Source organism: Schistocerca piceifrons, chromosome 1 (genome assembly GCF_021461385.2).
Source record: "Schistocerca piceifrons isolate TAMUIC-IGC-003096 chromosome 1, iqSchPice1.1, whole genome shotgun sequence".
NCBI classification, from domain to species: Eukaryota; Metazoa; Arthropoda; class Insecta; order Orthoptera; family Acrididae; genus Schistocerca; species Schistocerca piceifrons.
Genome location: NC_060138.1, coordinates 629,935,679 through 629,957,766, shown reverse-complemented (window position 1 = coordinate 629,957,766; position 22,088 = coordinate 629,935,679). Strand labels below are relative to the sequence as shown.

Below are 22,088 nucleotides of genomic sequence, written 5' to 3'. Positions count from 1 at the left end.
AAGCCAATAATTAACAACAGAATTAGGGACTTTCCATTTCAGCGTGGAGGATGATACTACAACAATATTCAATACCAAATGGTTTTTTGTATGCCAAAAAGGGAAAAAATTAGTTTTTCTGAATAATGAAAGATTACTGTCAACATTGACGATTATTCTCTCACTATGTGTATTTATATATAATGTATTTTTATGGAAGAAATGGAGAAAAAGACATTATTTTCAGCGGGACACAGTAACACAAAGTGATATCACATATTTAAATTATTGCCCAATTCATTAAAAACTCAAATGAAAAACAAATTTATTAGGAGGAATCAAGTATAGAGGCATCAGTAATTAGGGAACAAGCAGGAGGGTGAAAGTAACATATCTATACTCAAGATTTGACTAGGCGGATAGTAGCTCTTTCATTGTGTTGCAGGTGTGTTATGTGTACTATTCATTGGTGTATGAAGATTAAATGATATTTCCGATCTTTGACTCAAATCTGCACTGATTTTTGCCTGTGAATGTCAAAGTCTTTAGACATTATGCATCACTAATATTTATAATATTTAATACCCCCCCATGAACCATGGACCTTGCCGTTGGTGGCGAGGCTTGCGTGCCTCAACGATAATGGTGGCGTCCTCTTGGGTAAAATATTCCGGAGGTAATATAGTCCCCCATTCAGATCTCCGGGCGGGGACTACTCAAGAGGACGTCATTATCAGGAGAAAGAAAACTGGCGTTCTACGGATCGGAGCGTGGAATGTCAGATCCCCTAATTGGGCAGGTAGATTACAAAATTTAAAAAGGGAAATGGATAGGTTAAAGTTAGATATAGTGGGAATTAGTGAAGTTCGGTGGCAGGAGGAACAAGACTTTTGGTCAGGTGAATACAGGGTTATAAATACAAAGTCAAATATGGGTAATGCAGGAGTAGGTTTAATAACGAATAAAAAAAAAATAAGAGTCTGGGTACGCTACTACAAACAGCATAGTGAATGCATTATTGTGGCCAAGATTGACATGAAGCCCACGCCTACTACAGTAGTACAGGTTTATATGCCAACTAGCTCTGCAGATGATGAAGAAATTGATGAAATGTATGATGAGATAAAAGAAACTATTCAGGTAGTGAAGGGAGACGAAAATTTAATAGTCATGGGTGACTGGAATTCGACAGTAGGAAAAGTAAGAGAAGGAAACGTATTACGTGAATATGGATTGGGGCCAAGAAATGAAAGAGGAAGCCGCCTGGTAGAATTTCGCACAGAGCATAACTTACTCATAGCTAACACTTGGTTCAAGAATCATGAAAGAAGGTTGTATACATGGAAGAACCCTGGAGATACTAGAAGGTTACAGATAGATTATATAATGGTAAGACAGATTTAGGAACCAGATTTGAAATTGTAAGACATTTCCAGGGGCATATGTGGACTCTGACCACAATCTATTGGTTATGAACTGTAGATTGAAACTGCAAAAAGGTGGGAATTTAAGGAGATGGGACCTGGATAAACTGACTAAACCAGAGGTTGTACAGAGTTTCAGGGAGAGCATAAGGGAACAATTGACAGGAATGGGGGAAAGAAATTCAGTAGAAGAAGAATGGGTAGCTTTTAGGGATGAAATAGTGAAGGCAGCAGAGCATCAAGTAGGTAAAAAGACGAGGGCTAGTAGAAATCCTTGGGTAACAGAAGAAATATTGAACTTAATTGATGAAAGGAGAAAATACAAAAATGCAGTAAGTGAAACAGGCAAAAAGGAATACAAACGTCTCAAAAATGAGATCGACAGGAAGTGCAAAATGGCTAAGCAGGGTTGGCTAGAGGACAAATGTAAGGATGTAGAGGCTTATCTCATGAGGGGTAAGATAGATACTGCTTACAGGAAAATTAAAGAGACCTTTGGAGAAGAGAGAGCCGCTTGCGTGAATATCAAGAGCTCAGATGGAAACCCAGTTGTAAGCAAAGAAGGAAAATCAGAAAGGTGGAAGGAGTATATAGAGGGTCTATACAGGGGGCAATGTTCTTGAGGACAATATTATGGAAATGGAAGAGGATGTAGATGAAGATGAAATGGGAGATATGATACTACGTGAGGAGTTTGACAGAGCACTGAAAGACCTAAGTCGAAACAAGGCCCTGGGAGTAGACAACATTCCATTAGAACTACTGACAGCCTTGGGAGAGCCAGTCCTGACAAAACTCTACCATCTGGTGAGCAAGATGTATGAGACAGGTGAAATTCCCTCAGACTTGAAGGAGAATATAATAATTCCAATCCCAAAGAAAGCAGGTGTTGACAGATGTGAAAATTACCTAACCATCAGTTCAATAAGTCACAGCTGCAAAATACTAACGCGAATTCTTACAGACGAATGGAAAAACTGGTAGAAGCCGACCTCGGGGAAGATCTGTTTGGATTCCGTCGAAATGTTGGAACACGTGAGGCAATACTGACCCTACGATTTATCTTAGAAGAAAGATTAAGGAAAGGCAAACCTACATTTCTAGCATTTGTAGACTTAGAGAAAGCTTTTGACAATGTTGACTGGAATACCCTCTTTCAAATTCTGAAGGTGGCAGGGGTAAAATACAGGGAGCGAAAGGCTATTTACAATTTGTACAGAAAGTAGATGGCAGTTATAAGAGACGAGAGACATGAAAGGGAAGCAGTGGTTGGGAAGGGAGTGAGGCAGGGTTGTAGCCTCTCCCCGGTGCTATTCAATCTGTATATTGTGCAAGCAGTAAAGGAAACAAAAGAAAAGTTCGGAGTAGGTATTAAAATCCACGGAGAAGAAATAAAAACTTTGAGGTTCGCCGATGACATTGTAATTCTGTCAGAGACAGCAAAGGACTTGGAAGAGCAGTTGAACGGAATGGACAGTGTCTTGAAAGGAGGATATAAGATGAACATCAACAAAAGCAAAACGAAGATAATGGAGTGTAGTCGAATTAAGTCGGGTGATGCTGAGGGAATTAGATTAGGAAATGAGACACTTAAAGTAGTAAAGGAGTTTTGCTATTTGGGGAGCAAAATAACTGATGATGGTCGAAGTAGAGAAGATATAAAATGTAGACTGGCAATGGCAAGGAAAGCGTTTCTGAAGAAGAGAAATTTGTTAACATCTAGTATAGATTTAAGTGTCAGGAAGTCGTTTCTGAAAGTGTTTGTATGGAGTGTAGCCACGTATGGAAGTGAAACATGGACAGTAAATAGTTTGGACAAGAAGAGAGCAGAAGCTTTCGAAATGTGGTGCTACAGAAGAATACTGAAGATTAGATGGGTAGATCACATAACTAATGATGAAGTGTTGAACAGAGTTGGGGAGAAGAGGAGTTTGTGGCACAACTTGACAAAAAGAAGGGACCGGTTAGTAGGACATGTTCTGAAGCATCAAGGGATCACAAATTTAGCATTGGAGGGCAGCGTGGAGGGTAAAAATCGTAGAGGGAGACCAAGAGATGAATACACTAAGCAGATGCAGTAGGTACTGGGAGATGAAGAAGCTTGCACAGGATAGAGAAATGAGCTTTTCAATTAGTGAGACAATGTAATATTTAATGGTATTAGTATGTGTTCAGACATTGTTTCTCGACATTTGCTACTATACTATGCTGCCAACCTCCAATATTGTGTACAATAAACCTGCCAACTGTCGTTTGTTTGTAAAGCATACATCAACAACCTTTTACCATTTATCTTTTTCAGGACCTACTGAATGCCGTTAAAAATGTGTCAGTTTATCTGATTTTAACTGTCTCCCAATTTTATATTTACGAACAGCAATCCTGAGTTATATTATTTACAACTTTTACATGCTGCTACCAGATAAAAAACATTATTTCGGTATTTGAAAGACTCATTTGTAATTTTTTTAGTAGTGGTGACACATCTACAAGGAAAAGTGAATAGATCACAGCTGTGCTTTCAAATATGGTGGTGGGCCGAGTCCAAAATTTAGTATGCAAAGCTGCCAGCTCAGGCGGCAATGATTATGCCTAACCTAACTGGGCACTGAGTCAAACTGAGCTTGTATGGTAAATACAGGTATGTCATTAGATACTCTCCAACTCTATACTGGAGTTTATCATAGTGGCTGGTGACTGGGAAAGTGCCAGTCTTTTGGCAACACATGACCAGATATGGGCTTAATAAATCAGAAATGTAATGCCTGCTGTCCAAACAACCAGCTATGTGAATAGAGGCAATCATTTTGTGTACAAAACTGCTTCCATACCACCATGCCAGGTGATGGAGTACTTAGGAGGATGAAAAATGCAATCTGGTGTTTGTTTTCCACACTTGCATACATCCATTGTGATGCTGTACACAGAACCACGACTCATCTGAAATGTGATGTGGTGCTGCTAATGTGTCCAGTGTTAACATACGACACACCTTCATTGGTGTACCGCTCTCTGCTGTCTCTTCAAGGGAAACTGCAACAAAGGTCACTGTGCTGATGGCCGGTTGTCCTACATAGATGTTGCTGCATTGTCCATGTGGATATTTCTGTATGATCAAAACGTAATGGGAATGCTTTTCTTACAGAATCTATTTATTCATCAACAACAACTTTCATCCCTTCAAAGTAATCCACCTTAGACATACATTTGTGCCAGTGCTTTTACCAACCTTGGAATCACTTCTGTAACTAACTTTTCACTATGGTGTTCAGCTCCTTTAGCCGATTCTGTTCTTATTTCATCAACGGTGGCAAAATAAGTCCTCTCACTGTTCTCTTCAGCTACAAGAATAGTAAGAAGTCCAGTGGCTGAAACAACATAGCTGTTTTGTTTCCTGCCAAAAATCACGTACAAGCACAGACGTGAGCAGGAGCAATATCTTAATGCAATTTGTACAAATGGTTTTTCACGATTCTGGTCTTTTTGTCAGACAGCACATAACTCCAGTGTAGCATTCATTAATGACCATAAGGCAGGAATTTATGTCAAATTATACCATTGTAATTGAAGACAACAGTGAGAAGAACTTTCAGATGCGATCAATTTGGTAAAAACAATTTTTTTTTGGTCTTATCTCTTCAGGCAGTTTCCACTGGGACTAACGGATCTTGGTTTTGACGTCATATCCATATACCCGTCCATCGTCACCTGTTGTAACCTTCTTTGGAAGTTCTGGACCGTTGTTGACTTCATTTAGAAATTCCCGAGTGATGTCTATACAATGTCACTTTTGTTCAAAATTCAACAATTTCAGAGCAAACTTTCCTGTTACATGTTTCATGGCCAAAACATTTGGAAAAACTGCTTGCCATGAGCCAATGGTTATGCTGGCATCATCACAACTTCTCTGCTGTTGATTCCACGATTTTCCAGAACCATTTTCTTTACTTCTTCCACAGTCATCAGTAGCTGATGTGCTAGGACGTCCATGGTAGTAATCATCTTCAAATTATTGTCGACTCTCTTTGAAACATTTATACCACTTGTAAACTCTTGTCTTATTCATAGTAGATTCGCCAAAAGCCACAATCAACATTTCGAACATGGTGTTGCACTTTATTTAATTTTTCAAGCAAAATCTTTGATCCACCTTTTTCAAAACTAAAAATGAAAGCATGTATATCCTTTTCAACTATCAACTAAATATTCAAAACGGTTAAAAAAATTGAAAAATCAGACTTATTGCCTGTGAAATTAAAAACTTCCCATTACTTTTTGATCACACCTTGTATGATCCTGTTCAACAGAGTATACATCATGTGTCTCTCTGTGTACGAGTCACATGGTGCCGCTGTTTGGAGTATAATGTGAGCAGCAGCATCTTGGAATGATGAAACTCAATCTCAGTAGGCAACGGTCCTGCCACTGTCAAATTCCAAAATGTGCTGGTAGATATCTCTCTTTCTTACTCGAAGCACAGCATGATCTTCCCACAAACAGTCAACATTCAAAAAACGTGCTGGGTAAGCTTTCCTTATATACATAATGTAAGGCACCACCAGGATCTACTTTGTGGCACTAATCTACGAGGGCCGTTCAGAAAGTAACCTCCGGTTGATTTAAAAAAATACACCAAGTTAAATAAAAATATTTTAATATATACATCTTACAACTACATCTTTGCACTATTTTTCTACATAGTCTCCATAGCGATTGAGGCACTTATCGTATCTCTTCACAAGCTTTGAAATTCCTTCTGCATAAAAATCACCCGCTTGTGCCTGGAGCCAGCCTGTGACCGCATCTTTGAGTTCTTCGTCGTCATCAAACCGCTGTGCCCCGAGCCATTTCTTCAAATGCATGAAGAGGTAATAATCACTTGGCGCCAGGTCTGGGCTGTAAGGTGGATGGTTGATAACGTCCCACTTGAAGGACTCAAGAAGGGCCGTTGTTCTGCGAGCAGAGTGAGGACGGGCGTTATCGTGCAAAAAAACGATACCGGAAGTCAGCATACCACGGCGTTTGTTCTGTATAGCCCATCGTAACATTTTTATTGTTTCACAGTACACGTCTTGATTAATGGTCGTACCACGTTCCATGAATTCAACCAACAACACCCCTTTGGCATCCCAAAACACCGTTGCCATCAGTTTTCTGGCAGAAAAATCTTGCGAGGCTTTTCTTGGTTTGGTAGGCGAATTTGAATGTGCCCACATCTTTGACTGTTCTTTTGTCTCAGGGTTCACGTACTTAATCAAGGTTTCGTCACCGGTCACGATTCTGTTTAACAATGGTTCTCCTTCGTCCTCATAACGTGACAGAAAGTCTAATGCAGAGGCCATTCTTTGAGTTTTGTGGTGGTCGGTAAGAATTTTGGGCACCCATCGTGCACAGAACTTACGGTAACCCAATCTTGCTGTCACTATCTCGTACAAGAGAGTCTTAGAAATCTGTGGAAAACCAGTAGACAACTCCGGCATTGAGAAACGTCGATTTTCACGAACTTTTGCATCAACTGTCTGAACGAGTTCGTCAGTCACCAATGATGGTCTACCACTCCTCTCTTCATCATGAACGTTTTCTCGTCCACTTTTAAATAAACGTACCCATTCACGGACAACTCCTTCACTCATAACTCTTGATCCGTACACGGCACAAAGCTCACGATGAATAGCTGCTGCAGAATATCCTTTGGCTGTAAAAAACCTTATGACAGCACGCACTTCACATTTGGCGGGGTTTTCTATTGCAGCACACATTTCAAACTGCCACAAAAACTAAACTAGCGCAGGTACGACGTTCACTCGACCATGGCTTGATGCCGACTGACCTGTTGAGTTGCTGAACGCACAGATGGCGTCGCTACTCCCCCCACAACCCGCACTGTGACCAATCGGAGGTTACTTTCTGAACCGCCCTCGTATTATGTGATATACAACTGACCTATAGGCAGTCTCCTTTGACTGCATTTTCCCAGTATCCATGTGCCTTACCTACTACTGAATCTACGTGATCATTCAATGTCGTGTTCTTACAAATTGTTCAGCTGGGTATTTGTGTGATTCGACTAATTCTGACTACCTGGTCGTGTTGTCATAGGTTTAATAACTCTTTCTCAATGCCACTGATACTAACAGCTGTATGTTCATCTTTGCTGTGGTAGTACTTCCTACATCTTTTTTTTAGGAAAGGAACAATTTAAAATAGAATTTTATAGAGGCAGCAAAGCTCAAAAAGATTTGCTGAGTCCATGCCACTATGCTACAATTTTTCATGGTGCATAATTTAATCATGGCTAACCCCTGATTTAAGAACCATGAAAGAAGGCTGTATGCACGGAGAACCTGGAGACATAGAGAGAGAGTGGCTAGTGTGGAGAGCTGCAACAAACCCAGTCTATAGGCTGAAGTAGTAGTAGTAGTAGTAGTAGTAGTAGTAGTAGTCGTCGTCGTCGTCGTCGTCGTCGTCGTCGTCCTCCTCCTTCTCCTCCTGCTCCTCCACACCAACACCAACAACAACAACACTGACATTGCAGGGAGTCTTCACATTGCTCCCTTCCTTCAATGGAATATTAATAGTATAAAAACTGAAAAGACATGAGTTCCATGATTTAGAAGTTTATGAATGTTTTGTAATGGAAATCTTGATTAAGTCAAAAGATCATACTAATTTCAAAGCATTATAACTATTTTTTCAAAGCAAACAATTTCTTTCATTCGAGGTTGTATAATTGATGGAGCGTAGTCATAGTGGAGCACTGTCCTATTCGCAACAAACCTTGAATGAAGTAAACAAACCATTTGCTCTGAAACTAATATGCAAATAAATAAAATTCGGTAGCTGGATGATGATTTTTCCCCCTTTTAGAATGAAAAACACCACTATGTGTCCAAGACATGAAATGTAAAAAAGCCTCAAGTGAAATCACAACAAATTGCTTGAATTTTAGCACTCAATACAGTACCACCACTGGTGATCAATGCTCTACATACACTGAGGGAAAATCAGAGATGAACAATGTAATCAGTCATATTATTTTTTTCCTCTCGTTCTTTTCTTTTGACACACACAGATTTTTTATGTATGGTCAGAGTACACATTTTTGAACAATATTAATGCGGCAGAACTCTTCATACGTCTGCCCGCTACCACTTACAGAGATAAACAGGTGAATATACAGAAATTAAAAATTTGGAGAGTGTATCTCTACTTGTTTTGTTTGCATACCAATATTATCACTGGTACAAAATAACTTATTATATATACACACCAGGGGCTCAAGAATGCACCAGTTTTGTCTATGTAAGTAATGATTTTGTTAAGAAGGCATTAGTCTTCATGCAGGCGCTTGAGCAACAGCATTGGACCGCTCACACAGAAGATGCCACGTAACTATAGGAGGAGAAGGCATAGCTGCCTTACAATGTATAAAGCAATAGACAATATTGCTATTGAGACTAAGAACTATGTAGGTGCACAAGTCATCCTGCATGGGCCATCAGTCCTTTGTGGTGCAGTTTTGAACTTTACCCTTAGCAACAGCGATGCCAATCAGCGACAATCTTGGTGTGCAAACAATATAAGTAGAGATACGCTCTTCAAATTTTTAATTTCTGTATATTCTGTTTATCTCTGTAAGTGGTGGCTGGCAGATGTATGAAGAGTTCTGCCACATTAATATTGTTCAAAAATGTGTATTCTGACCGTACATTAAAGAAGTGTTATGGAAGTCATTAGCAAGATGAAGTTTCTTAATAACCCCATATGTTCATCATTTTGTCCACGCCGAGAATCCTATATCAAGAGGATCGAAGCAGACAAGAAGAATTTGCGTCAGCAGAGGTCGGGCGATCTGGAACCAGTATTGTCATACCAATCTCTATGCACAATCGTGGTAACAGGAAAAAGAGGTACTTAAATTTACGAAACATACAGCAGCCTTAAGAAGGAAGCAATGGATCGCAGAAAATGGTGAGGCAAAGGACCTGCTAATATAGCAGATAACTGATGATGATGATGATGAATCCAAAAATGTATCGATTTTAAAGGTCTGTTGGTATTAGTGCTAGTTAAAGTTCACTCGGTATATGTGTAACTTTCAATTTTTTTGATTATTCAAGCAGCAATTATTAACCAGTTTCCATTATCTATTATTTTTTATCCCTGCTCCCCCTACTCCAGCCATGGAATTCAGTCATTCTTAGCAGAATTTTGTGCCAGACATCAACTCAACTAAACCACATTGTTTGTAGGCTGTACTTGTTCAATTTTGCTAACAGCGTGCCTTATACTGAACCGCATGCATTTGTTTCAAAAGGAAGGATTGATTGTAAAAAACACTTTGCTGAATGGGTGTTGGCAATAATGGAACAAATAAAAAAATGCAGAACTGTATTTGAATCAGATTCGACATGACAATATCAAGGTCCTTGATCATACTAAAAAATCTGGGACAATGTTGTTACATAACTCATCTTGTTGTCTAACTGGAGACTACCACCAGCTTTGAAGCCTGCATGTTCCCTCCTTTATAAAATCTTAACTAATGGGAATGTTTTGGGTTACAGTTTCATCCGCTATTAGATAGCTAACAAGAGAAATTATGTATACCAAATTGTGATAGAAATTTTGCATGTAATTTGCGTTTTCTTCAACATCACTATGCATGCAGAACAAAGTTGGCAGTTGTGGACACACATAAACAGGAATGCCCCAAATGAAATGGATTTTAGTTATCCACTGTGATAAGAGGTATTACTTTCAATGCTTGTGTTCCATGTGAAAGAAGTAAGAAAAAACTGAAACTGAGTTGCTTCACCAGCAAATGTAACAGTAGCCTGCATGATTTCCTGGCAACAACCCAGAACATACTGGGCAATCACAGATCCCTATGCACAAATATGATGAACTAGATGATTCTTTGGAACATTGGATTCTGTTCCACAGCCATTTAGAACATAGCTACACTCACTTTCACATTTCTCTGACATTTGCGAAATTATTCTTCACAATATAAACATACATTTACCTTCACATTCCAGTCACGATTAAGGTAATATATTGCAGTAACACATCTGCCATCTCGGTTAGGGTTGTCCACATGTTTTACATAACGTGAACCATAACCAGGGTAACAAGCAACCATTGCCTGTAACAAATGTGAACTACCTTAAATACTGCATCTGATACAAAACGTAACTACAATAAAAAATCTATGTATAATAATTAGGAGTTAGTAAATCAGCACTGAACTAAGCAAATGTGCATGTAATGAATGGTGGGGTAGTTTAAGTAAGGGAAGCATGAGTAAATGAAAGAGGAAGAAATAGTAGACCATATTTTCAGTATTACAGATGTTAAATGGCTCTGAGCACTATGCGACTTAACTTCTGAGGTCATCAGTCGCCTAGAACTTAGAACTAATTAAACCTAACTAACCTAAGGACATCACACACATCCATGCCCGAGGTAGGATTCGAACCTGCGACCGTAGCGGTCACGTGGTTCCAGACTGAAGCGCCTTTAACCGCACGGCCACACCGGCCGGCCTTGTAGATGTTAACAACAGTTAATATTCCGTATAAAAATCATATCTCCAATTGATAAAATATCACTCATCATAAATTAAAGGGATACTGGAACTATGAGGGTATAAGAAAAAAATAATAAATGCTATTTACTTATATATGGATGACCATTACAATTACAAAATATATTACTGCAAGCACCACATTTAACATTTTATGATTATGATAATGTTCTCCCAGTATACCTAAATATGAGGGCTATCCAGAAAACAACAGACATTTTGAAACAAAAAAATAACAATATGGGAAAAAATCATATTATGTTATATACATTTTAAAGGTACACTCTTAAGCTATTTTCTACATAAGAGCCAACTGAGGCATTTATCGTACCGTGACCCAAATTTTTCAACAACACCTCTGTAGAAATTTGCTGCCTGCAACTGCAACCACATTTTTATACCAATATGCAGTTTGGTGTCATTATGTAAGTATTGTGTAGTGAGCTATGTCTTCATTGATAGGAAGAGGCGGTAGTCGCTCGGCACTGAATGTGGGCTGTATGATGGGGTGATTAAACATGAATTTTGTCGTTGATTTTCATTCAGTCTGTCAGTTACAAGGCTAGGCCTACCACTGTGGTTCTCATTCTGAACAGTGGTACGGCCATTTTTAAAATCAATGCACCACTGTCTCTCCCAACTTTCGCTCATTATTCCTTTTCCACATGCATTACAAAGGTTGAGAAAAAATTTAAATTGGTTTGCAGTTTTTGGCCCAAACAACCTAATCACAGAAAGCACCTCAGAATTGATGGCATTTTCTACTGTAGTGCACATTTTAACATGTCACAGAAAGCAACATAGCAGGGACACAGGTCACCCACTGCCACTGGAGGATGCGAACTGAGTGTAGGAATGTTAAGGCACCAAGATGGCGGCTGTAGCCCTGCCCACTGCCGCAATAAATCAAAACCTCTGTCACTGTCTGTGCAGTCATCATAGATCAGTGATAAAAAATTCAAAACCAGTTCTACTTCAGATCATAATATTAGTGAATACAGTAACAGCAAAATCACACTGTCTGGGATTTGTGTCCATTGCTTAAGTACGGCAGTGAACAAACTAAATAGTTTTTGGATAACAGATTAGTTGGAACCTATTTTTTGAAGATGTGCAAGTAATACATATACCAATTTTCTCCTAAAATAGGACTACTTTCATAATCATGCCAATAAAACTCTAAATTAGGAGCAGTGCCATTATGTGTTTTGCGGAGCAATGTTGACAGGGCTTCTACAGCTAAAACTATACTCTGCAAGCCAGTTTAAAATGTGTGGTGAAGGGTACTTCGTGTACCACTGACACTTCCTGCTCTCCTGTTCCAGGCGTAAATGGTGCACAGGAATAACTGTTGGTAAGCCTCAATATGAACTCAAACCTACGTTCAAGATCATTTTGGTATATATGAAGGAGAAATCAATGTGGTGGTTGACTCTTCTAGGAATGTAAACACTCTGAATTTTAACAGTAGACCACACCACTATGCACACCACCTCTCGTGTAGCACCTGCCACTGCAGTTGGATGAGCACATCTGTGTGGCTTTTGCATTTATTAAACAATACACAGTTTCTGAAGATTCTTCCACTGGATCTCTTTCTGGCATCTATTTTTCCTATGGTTTCTTTAATATTGTCATTTCACTTCAAATTGTTCCATATGCATTCTCCCAGATATTTAAAAGATGTGACTATTACCATTTGATTGTTGAGCAACAGTGTAATTAAATTCACACGAGATCATTACTTGCAGACTTCATATTGGTTCCTTCCAGTGAGGTGCGAGGGATGTAAGGAGGCATCTTAGTAGCTGGTTGTAGGTGTCCAACGAGGGAAGCTATCTTTCCTAGCAAACTGATGAAGCTGTAGCATAGCAACCATATAAGGGCATATAGTGTGAGTGTGAACCTGAGCAGTGTATTGCAGCAGCATTGAGAGCAGCAATTGCTGAATGCTGTCACTAATTATTCAACAAGGAATGTGGCGAAGGCAGGTTAGCTTGCTCAAACAGCGAACTCAGCGGTACTGCATTGATTAGTGCATGCAACAAGGGGCAAGTTAGATTCCCATGGTCATATTTGTAACAGAATCATTCTCTGAGTCTTGCAGCCCAACCGGGATGATGGACTGTGCCAGATAAGGACTCCACATGCACTGCCAGCAGAGATTACCAGTGGAAAGCCTTTGCAATACAACAGCTCTGTGCTCTCAGTCTCTACCTGGACTTATTGCCATGGCTCGGTTCCTGCCCAGATGGGACAGCTGGTTTCTTCCCACGCACATCAGCCGCCATCTGCCGCTGCCGGACAAGCATCTCAGTGTGTGTGTGTGTGTGTGTGTGTGTGTGTGTGTGTGTGTGTGTGTGTGGTGTGGGGAGGGGGGGGGGGAGCATCCCTCGCTACAACCCACAGGGTGGCAGGAGCCGTTGGGGCACAGTATGTCGAATCCGTGCAGATAGCTCATGCGACAAGGCCATCAGCATGGTGTAGTACCAGCAACACAGGGTGTGCAGGTAACCAGCCCAGCATAATTCACCTGTAAGCTGGCCACTGATCCAGTATGTGTGTCAATAAAAGAACTTGCTACATTTGTAGCAGCCTTTCTCTGGAACCACCTGTGCCTCCTCATCCTGCAACAGATGACACTAAAATCTGGTGTCAGGATTTCGGGTGTCCGTCTTCAAACAGCACGGAGTCTTGGCCACAACCTACAATGGATACAGTATGGTGAGTGATGAACTATTTGGTTATGTTTTGGAGAGTGTAATAGACATGGAAGTGAGATGTGACTGTCATTTTAATTTTAAGGCTACCTTGTTTAGCCCAAAGAAGCCAACTGACTTATTTGAGTTTGAAAGTAAATGTAGAGAGCAGTCCTGCTATTTACAATAAAGTGCCTGGCAGAGGGTTCAATGAACCACTTTCAAGATTCTCTCTACCGTTCCGCTCTCCAACGGCACGCGGGAAAAACGAGCACTTAAATTTTTCTGTGCAAGCCCTGATTTCTCTTATTTTATTGTGATGATCATTTCTCCCTATGTAGGTGGGTGCCAACAGTATGTTTTTGCATCGGAGGAGAAAACTGGTGATCGAAATTTCATGCGAAGATCCCGTCGCAAAACGAAAAATGCCTTTGTTTTAATGATTGCCACTTCAATTCACGTATCATGTCTGTGACACTATCTCCCCTATTTTGCGATAATACAAAACGAACTGCCCTTCTTTGTACTTTTTCGATGTCATCCGTCAGTCCCACCTGATGCGGATCCCACACCACACAGCAATACTCCAGAATAGGGCAGACAAGCCGTGGTGTAAGCAGTCTGTTTAGTAGACCCGTGCACCTTCTAAGTGTTCTGCCAATAAATCGCAGTCTTTGGTTTGCTCTACCCACAATATTATCTATGTGATCGTTACAATTTAGGTTATTTGTAATTGTAATCCCTACAATTTAGGTTATTTGTAATTGTAATCCCTAAGTATTTAGTTGAATTTACAGCCTTCAGATTTGTGTGACTTTATCGCGTAATCAAAATTTAGCGGATTTCTTTTAGTACTCATGTGAGTAACTTCACACTTCTCTTTATTCAGGGTCAATTTCCACTTTTCGCACCATACAGATATCTTATCTAAATCACTTTGCAAGTCGTTTTGATCATCAGATGATTTTACAAGACGGTAAATGACAGCATCATCTGCAAACAATCTAAGATGACTACTCACATTGTCTCCTATGTCATTAATATAGATAATGAACAATAGAGGGCCTATAACACTTCCTTGGGGAATGCCTGATATTACTTCTGTTTTACTCGATGACTTTCTGTCTATTACTATGAACTGTGACCTTTCTGACAGGAAATCACGAATCCATTCACACAACTGAGGCGATACTCCGTAGGCACGCAGTTTGTTTAGAAGACGCTTGTGAGGAACAGTGTCGTAAGTCTTCTGAAAATCTAAAAGTATGGAATCAATTTGACATCCCCTGTCGATAGCACTTATTACTTCATGAGTATAAAGAGCTAGTTGTGTTTCACAAGAATGATATTAAACTTCCTGGCAGATTAAAACTGTGTGCCAGACCGAGACTGGAACTTGGGACCTTTGCCTTTCGCGGGCATGTGCTCTACCAACTGAGCTACCCAAGCACGACTCACACCCTGTCCTCACAGCCTCACATTTGCCAGTACATCGTCTCCTACCTTCCAAACTTTGCAGAAGCTCTCCTGCGAACCTTGCAGAACTAGCACTCCTGAAAGAAAGGATACTGCGGAGACATGGCTTAGCCACAGCCTTGGGGATGTTTCCAGAACGAGATTTTCACTCTGCAGCAGAGTGTGCGCTGATATGAAACTTCCTGGCAGATTAAAACTGTGTGCCAGACCGAGACTCGAACTCGGGACCTTTTGAAGTAAGGCTGTGAGGACGGGGCGTGAGTCGTGCTTGGGTAGCTCAGTTGGTAGAGCACATGCCCGCGAAAGGCAAAGGTCCCGAGTTCGAGTCTTAGTCTGGCACACAGTTTTAATCTGCCAGGAAGTTTCATATCAGCACACACTCCGAAAGAACGATATTTTCTGAAACCATGCCGACTATGTGTCAATAAATTGTTTTCTTCGAATACATTATGTGTTCCGAAACACTACTGCAAATCAACGTTAGTGATATAGACCTGTAATTCATCGGATTACTCCTACTTCCCTTTTTGCGTATTGGTGTGACTTTAGTAATTTTCCAGTCTTTAGGTAAGGATCTTTCTGTGGGTGATTGGTTGTATATGATTGCTTAATATGGAGCTATTTTATCAGCATACTCTGAGAGGAACCGGACTGGTATACAATCGGAACTGGAGACCTTGCCTTCATTAAGTGATTTAAGCTGCTTCGTTACTCCAAGGATATCTACTTCTATGTTTCTCATCTTGGCAGTTGTTCTTGATTGGAATTCAAGAATATTTACTTTGTCTTCTTTGGTGAAGGAGTTTTGGGAAACCGTGTTTAATAACTCCGTTTTAGTGGCACTGTCATCAGTGACTTCACCATTGTTATCGCACAGTGAAGGTATTGATTGCGTCTTGCCACTGCTGTGCTTTATGTATTATGTATGACCAGAATTTCTTTGGGTTTTTTGCCAGATTTCATTGTGGAAATTATTATAACCATCTTGCATTGAAGTATGCGCCATATTTCGAACTTCTGTAAAACCTCTCCAATCTTGGGGATTTTGTGTTCTTTTAAATTTGGCATGCTTCTTAAACAACGATCTGACCCGTTTTGTGTACCATGGGGGATCAGTAACGTCATTTATTAATTTATGTGGTATATATCTCTCAATTACTGTCGATACTATCTCTTTGAAAATGTTCCACAACTTTTCTACACTAACATGATCAGATCGTTGAGAGCATTTTTATCAGCTTTTTTAAATAGATATACTTTGCGTTTCTTTTTGATGGTTCTAGGTGTTTCGGTATTTAGCCTAGCAGCAACTGCCATGTGGTCGCTAATCCCTGTATTCATCACAATACTCACTATTTGGCCAGGATTATTTGTTGCTAAAAGGTCAAGTATGATTTCGCAACCATTTACACTTCGAGTGGGCTCATGAACTAATTGTTCAAAATAATTTTCTGAGAAAGCATGCAGTACAATTTTGGATGACGTTTTATGCCTGCCACCAGCTTTAAATGTATAATGTTAGAAAAGGTAGTATTGATGGTGGATAATATGCAGCTATGTGGACATTTGGCAGTTACAGAGGAACAGTTGGCAGTGCTTCAGGTACTGTAGCATGAGGTTGATTGCCCCTTTTTCTGGAAAATCATCTGAGACTGTGTGATAATTCTTAAGAGGATTTTAAAATGTCAGTAGAGATGGATGGTGGTATAAATAGTCACCTGCTATGGGTAGTAAAACTGCAACTAGTGGGAAAAGCAAAAACGTATGTGAGGTATATGGAATCATTAAAGAATGCAGCAATCTTGGAACAATTGGGTCTTTTACAAAAGGTGTGACAAACAGAATAGTGCAAAGTATTTTTGGAAACAGTTGTGCACTATTGTCAAGAGGCACGGGGTATGAAGAGGCATGGGGAAATTAGAAAATCTTACAACTGGGACGAGGAAATGTAATTAAGACATGTATGAGTTAGGGCAAAGCAATGCAACACACAGTTTTATTGCAAGCAGCTGAGCAAGAGGCGCTCGATGCTTTTCTGAGGAGACTGCTGTCGGAAATCTCAAGGAAGGTGCACCGAAGAATCTGTATTCTGCTATTAGGTTAGCTAAGGACTGAAAAGAAATTGGTAAGTCAACTGTGGTTCAAGGCAGACTTGGGATATTTTCCGCAAACAGTAAGTGTTACAGGTGTGGGCAAAGGGCAGTGCCAGCCTAATGGAAGTAGAGGAAATGAAAGACATCATGAGCAAAATTTTGATAATGGACATACGAGTGGATGAGGAGGAGATAATTAACCATCAAACACAAGAGGCTCCACCTACATGTGTTCCCATTAAAATTAGATGGCAACAACTACATAGCAGAGGTGGAGTGTGCAGTATGAAGTGCTGTAGGAGGTGAAGCATATAAGTTTCTGTTACACACAGGGATGTGCATGTTAGTTGCCAATAGAGACTTAGTGGGTCGTAGGCAATGGAACCGACCATGCTGTGGATTATATGAGATCAGAGGTAACTACGTGAGAGTGTTGAGGGTCAGTGGACATAGATCTTAGTACAGAGGCCGTTCAGTTTAAGCAGTATGTAGAGGTAGTATCCATGTGAGCGAGGGTTTCAGCATGATCTTGGGGTTATACTTTTTTTTATCAACACTGTGCTAAAACTGACCTTCAGCAATGCACAGTACAACTTAGTGGAATAACATTCCAACTATGGCAAACTGTTGTCAGTGTAGAATTGTCACGAGAGGCATCTAGCATATTGGACAAACTAGTTTACTGGCATACAACTGCTCTAGGCTTGATTCACAGACTGTGCCATAGCACTGGGAAACCGTTCAGGTGAATGTGAAGCCGGATCTAGCTGTGGGTACATTGTGTGTTGTGTAGCATCAGAAGGAAAATGATATACAGGATCCAGCAAGTTGTTTTGTTCAGAAAAGTGTTATATGTGTACAAGAGAGGTATGGTGAGAGAGTAGTACCTGTAAATATTAGACATTCCAGATGGGGAGAGGGGAGCATCTAAAAGGAATAGAAAGACAAGAATTATTATTTGAATTTGAGGATTTATTTTTTCCATGGAGTCCGTTGTCAGCAACACCCTCGGTCTCTGTTGTCAGCAACACCCTTGGCCTGACACACAATACCACCAAGGAACAAAGCACTGGTGTATTGGAAACCATACTGCATTCCTAGACATTTACAGCCTATTACAGGCAATCTTAATAACCAGCAGTTAGCTGATGAGATAACAGCAGACAGAAGTAGTCCAAGGGGTGCAGCAATTGTGGTTGTATAAGAGAAGTCTATGGATGAATCTAGAAAAAAAACCTTCTGCTGCGATTACCATCACCTGAACAAGACCATACCACATGCAGATACCATCCCAAACATTCTGAGGCCATAGATAATTTAGAGCAATGTTGGTATTTGTCAACTACGGATTTGAGGAGTGGTTACCAGCAATAGGATGTTGTTCATACAGACTACTTGAAGACAGCATTTTTGGTACCACGGGGGCACTGTCAGTTCAAGAGAATGCAGTTTGATTTAATATATGTACCTGCAATGCTGGCTGGTATGCTGAGAGGTTTGAAACCACATCGGTGTCTAATTTACTTGGATGATATCATTGTATTTGCAAGACACATGGAGTACCCTAAACAACATCTCAAGGAAGTTTTTAAGAGACTGAGGGCTGCACATCTGACGTTGAGCACAGGGAAGTATAGTTTTGCCTTAGAAGGGGTAGGGTATTTAGGCCACGTAATTAGTAAAGACGGAGTGAGGACAGACAACGGCACTAGTATAAGCTGTACAGGAACTCCAAGTACCTAAAACATTGCAGTCTTTTTCCGAGTTCTCAAATTCCTACAGAAAATTAGTGAAAGAGATTGATGAAGTAGCACAACCGCTCACAGAGTTGCTAAGGAAAGATGTAAAATTCATATGGGGAGAGGTGTGTCAGGATGTGTTTGAAGAATTTAAGAGAGTTTTCACATCCAGCCCAGCTCTAGGACATCCTGACTTTCAGAAGGAGTTATTCTTTTATGTAACATATCTAATCATGCTTTGGGATGTGATTTAAGCCAGATTAACAGTAAAGAGCATCCAGTAGCCCTAGATGTAAAGGCAGGTGACTGCAACAGAGAACACTTATTCAATGACAAAGAAGGAAATGTGAGTAACCTTTATGGTGTCATGTATTTCAGATGCTGCTTAACAGGAAAAGCTCTCATGTTGCGACCAGCCACACTGCTTTGAAGTGGTTATTGGGACTGAAAGATCCATCTAGCAGACTGACAAGATAACCCTTGAGACTTAGTGAATTTGACTATGAAGTAGTACAAAAGCCAGGAAAGAAGGATGGAATAGCAGCAACGTAGCAGTGATGAAAATTCTGAGCCACGGTCTTGCAGAGTGGAAGGTAGTGCACAGTGCCGTAGTGGCTGTAAACAGCACAGGACGCACATGGACTTCAGCACATGTGACTATTATGCAAGATAACAAAGCTAGGGTCACACGTAGTAGTAACAACAGAGGAGATTTTAAAGGAAGCACATGGTCCCGTTATCTGATCACAGAGGTTGCAAAGCAACAAATTGGAGAATAGCCAAGAGATATTGGACAGGAAGGAAAACTGGTGTGGATCAGTACTTGAGGAATTACATACAGTGTGCACAGCAAGCTGACTTGAACGATAAGTGAGTACCATTGCAGAGGCTGCTACCAGAAGCATCGAAATTGTTTGAACGGCTTGAGATTTTTGTTTTAAGGCCATTCAATTGTACGCCAACAGGAAGCCAATTCATACTGACAGTAATAGATCACTTTTATTGGTATACAGGGATAGTTGCTATGCCGAACCAACACATAGTGATCACAAGTAGTTATTGAAAACTGGTTGATGAAGTGTGGAGTACCAGATACAATAATTGCAGACCAGGGTATGAATTTCATGTTGGGCTTACTGAGGGTGCTGTGTTAGTTAACACATGTGAAGAAGTTAAGAACTAGTCCTTTTCACCCACGGGCCAATGGTAGAAAGGAATGAATGAATGCATACAACAACTATGAAAATGTTAAGTTACTATGTGCATGCTATATGGTCTGAAATGCATATCTAAGGTATGTTGTGTAGCATACAGTTCAAAAGTACACATGAATACTGGGTTGTCCCCAAATGAGGTGGTTATGGTCAGAATATGCCATTATCATTCGACTTAATAAAGGTAAAGCTGGAGAGTTGCTAAGCAATTTTGAAAAACAGTTCAATTAGTATGGAAACAAGTACAGAAGCAAATACGAAGGCCTCAGAGGAAAAGGAAAATCAGTGAGACATGTGGCATGTTTATTGCACTATAAGGTAGGACAATGGGTCATGCTATCCAGTCTTTACATGCTCAACGGGAAGATGAAGTTCATCACAAGGTATCAAGCATCTTACCAGATGGTGGAGACTATTTCGTCAGTCGAAGCGAGCCTACAGTTAATAACAAGAACAATAATAGTGCTTGTTGGTGTCTATGACTTTTTCAAGGTAGTCTATAGACAATTCCTTGAATGTCAAGGATTGAGGCAGAGAAGAACGTGATGAGGATGAGGTGGAGGAAAAGACAAGAATCTGTGGTTGAGCCTGTATGGAAAGTGCAGTATGCATTAAGATCAAGAAGGAGAGGGGTGTTTGCCATGGATTATTGTGAACAATTTATGTTAGTACAGAGTTTTTTTCCTACTATTTTGTTGTTTGTAAAGTTTGTTAGTGGCAGTATCTTTCTCAAGAGGGAAGAAGGAAGGGTGGTATTTGTCCCTTCCTGCAGGTTGTAATATGATGAGGGCAAGAACGGAAAGACAAGTCATAGCAATACAGCATTTTGTTGCTTGGACTGGGACGGAGGTGTTGCAGAACTAGCACCGGAAAGGAGGAGTGCTTTTCTTGAGGCAAGATGATGTGATAGTCACCAGCCCATCAGTGGGCATTGAGGGTGGCTTTTAATGTATGGGAAATCAGGAAAGAGGTGAATAGGTTGGAAGAAACATTTGATGAACATAGGTAAATTGCACAGAGCTTGAGGGTACTCAAGAAGTGTCAGGGGATGTGGTAAACTGCACAGATCCTATGAGAACAAATGAGACAAGTAGTGGAGGTTGTGCCACATACATGGCAGAAGACAGGATGGTTGGATGCTGGGGGTAAAATTTTGAAACTTGTCGTTTTATGGATGTCCATCTCATTGCACAAGGGGCTTCAGCTAATGACACATATGAGTAAAAGTACTGCCACAGTTGTATCTTGAGAATACATCTATTCTATCACTTGACTAGCTGATTGCAGACAACACAGCATTGAGTACAGACTCCTGATGAACACTTACCCATGTGTGCTAGAAAAAAGATCCCCCAGGAAATGTGCCAAGGAAATTAAATACTCTTTTGGCAGTGGTGGGAACTGAGGATGAGGGTACTGTACTGCTGAAACTAGTCGTGTGATACAATAAAGACATTCTCAAGATATAGCTGTTGTTGTACTTTTACTCACATTTGAAAATGGTGTTTGGAATGGAAGATGAGGGTGATATTAGAGACTTAAACAAAACTATGGAAGCAGGACACACAGGGTGTCCCATTTATCTTCACCACTCTAAATAACAGTTTGTCCAGACGCAAATTACAAAATGTTTCAAGCAAATGTTCTTTAGCCATCAGGGGGCCATCAATCAGCATGATGGCCTTCGTTGTAGCTCTGTTTCTTACAAAAATATGAACAGCAGTATGTCTCTTCTAAATGGCACCTTGTATTTTTTATTTGGTAATTCATATCCTCTCCTAAAGACCTATTCAAAAATGTATCACAGTGAACCATTCGCTGAAACACGTTATTAATTACATAACGCAACACTGACTTTGAGCCTGGGATCACAAA

The 22,088-nt window shown here is 40.2% G+C and overlaps 1 protein-coding gene across 1 annotated transcript in view; it reads right to left on the bottom strand.

The window, feature by feature from the left end:
* Positions 1–22,088, bottom strand: part of LOC124804733 (egl nine homolog 1) — a 67,066-nt gene that overhangs the window by 1,190 nt on the left and 43,788 nt on the right. Inside the window, exon 2 of the mRNA XM_047265031.1 lies at positions 10,432–10,551. Coding sequence (XP_047120987.1) covers positions 10,432–10,551 — 120 coding nt within the window. The remainder of the gene's footprint in view (positions 1–10,431; positions 10,552–22,088) is intronic.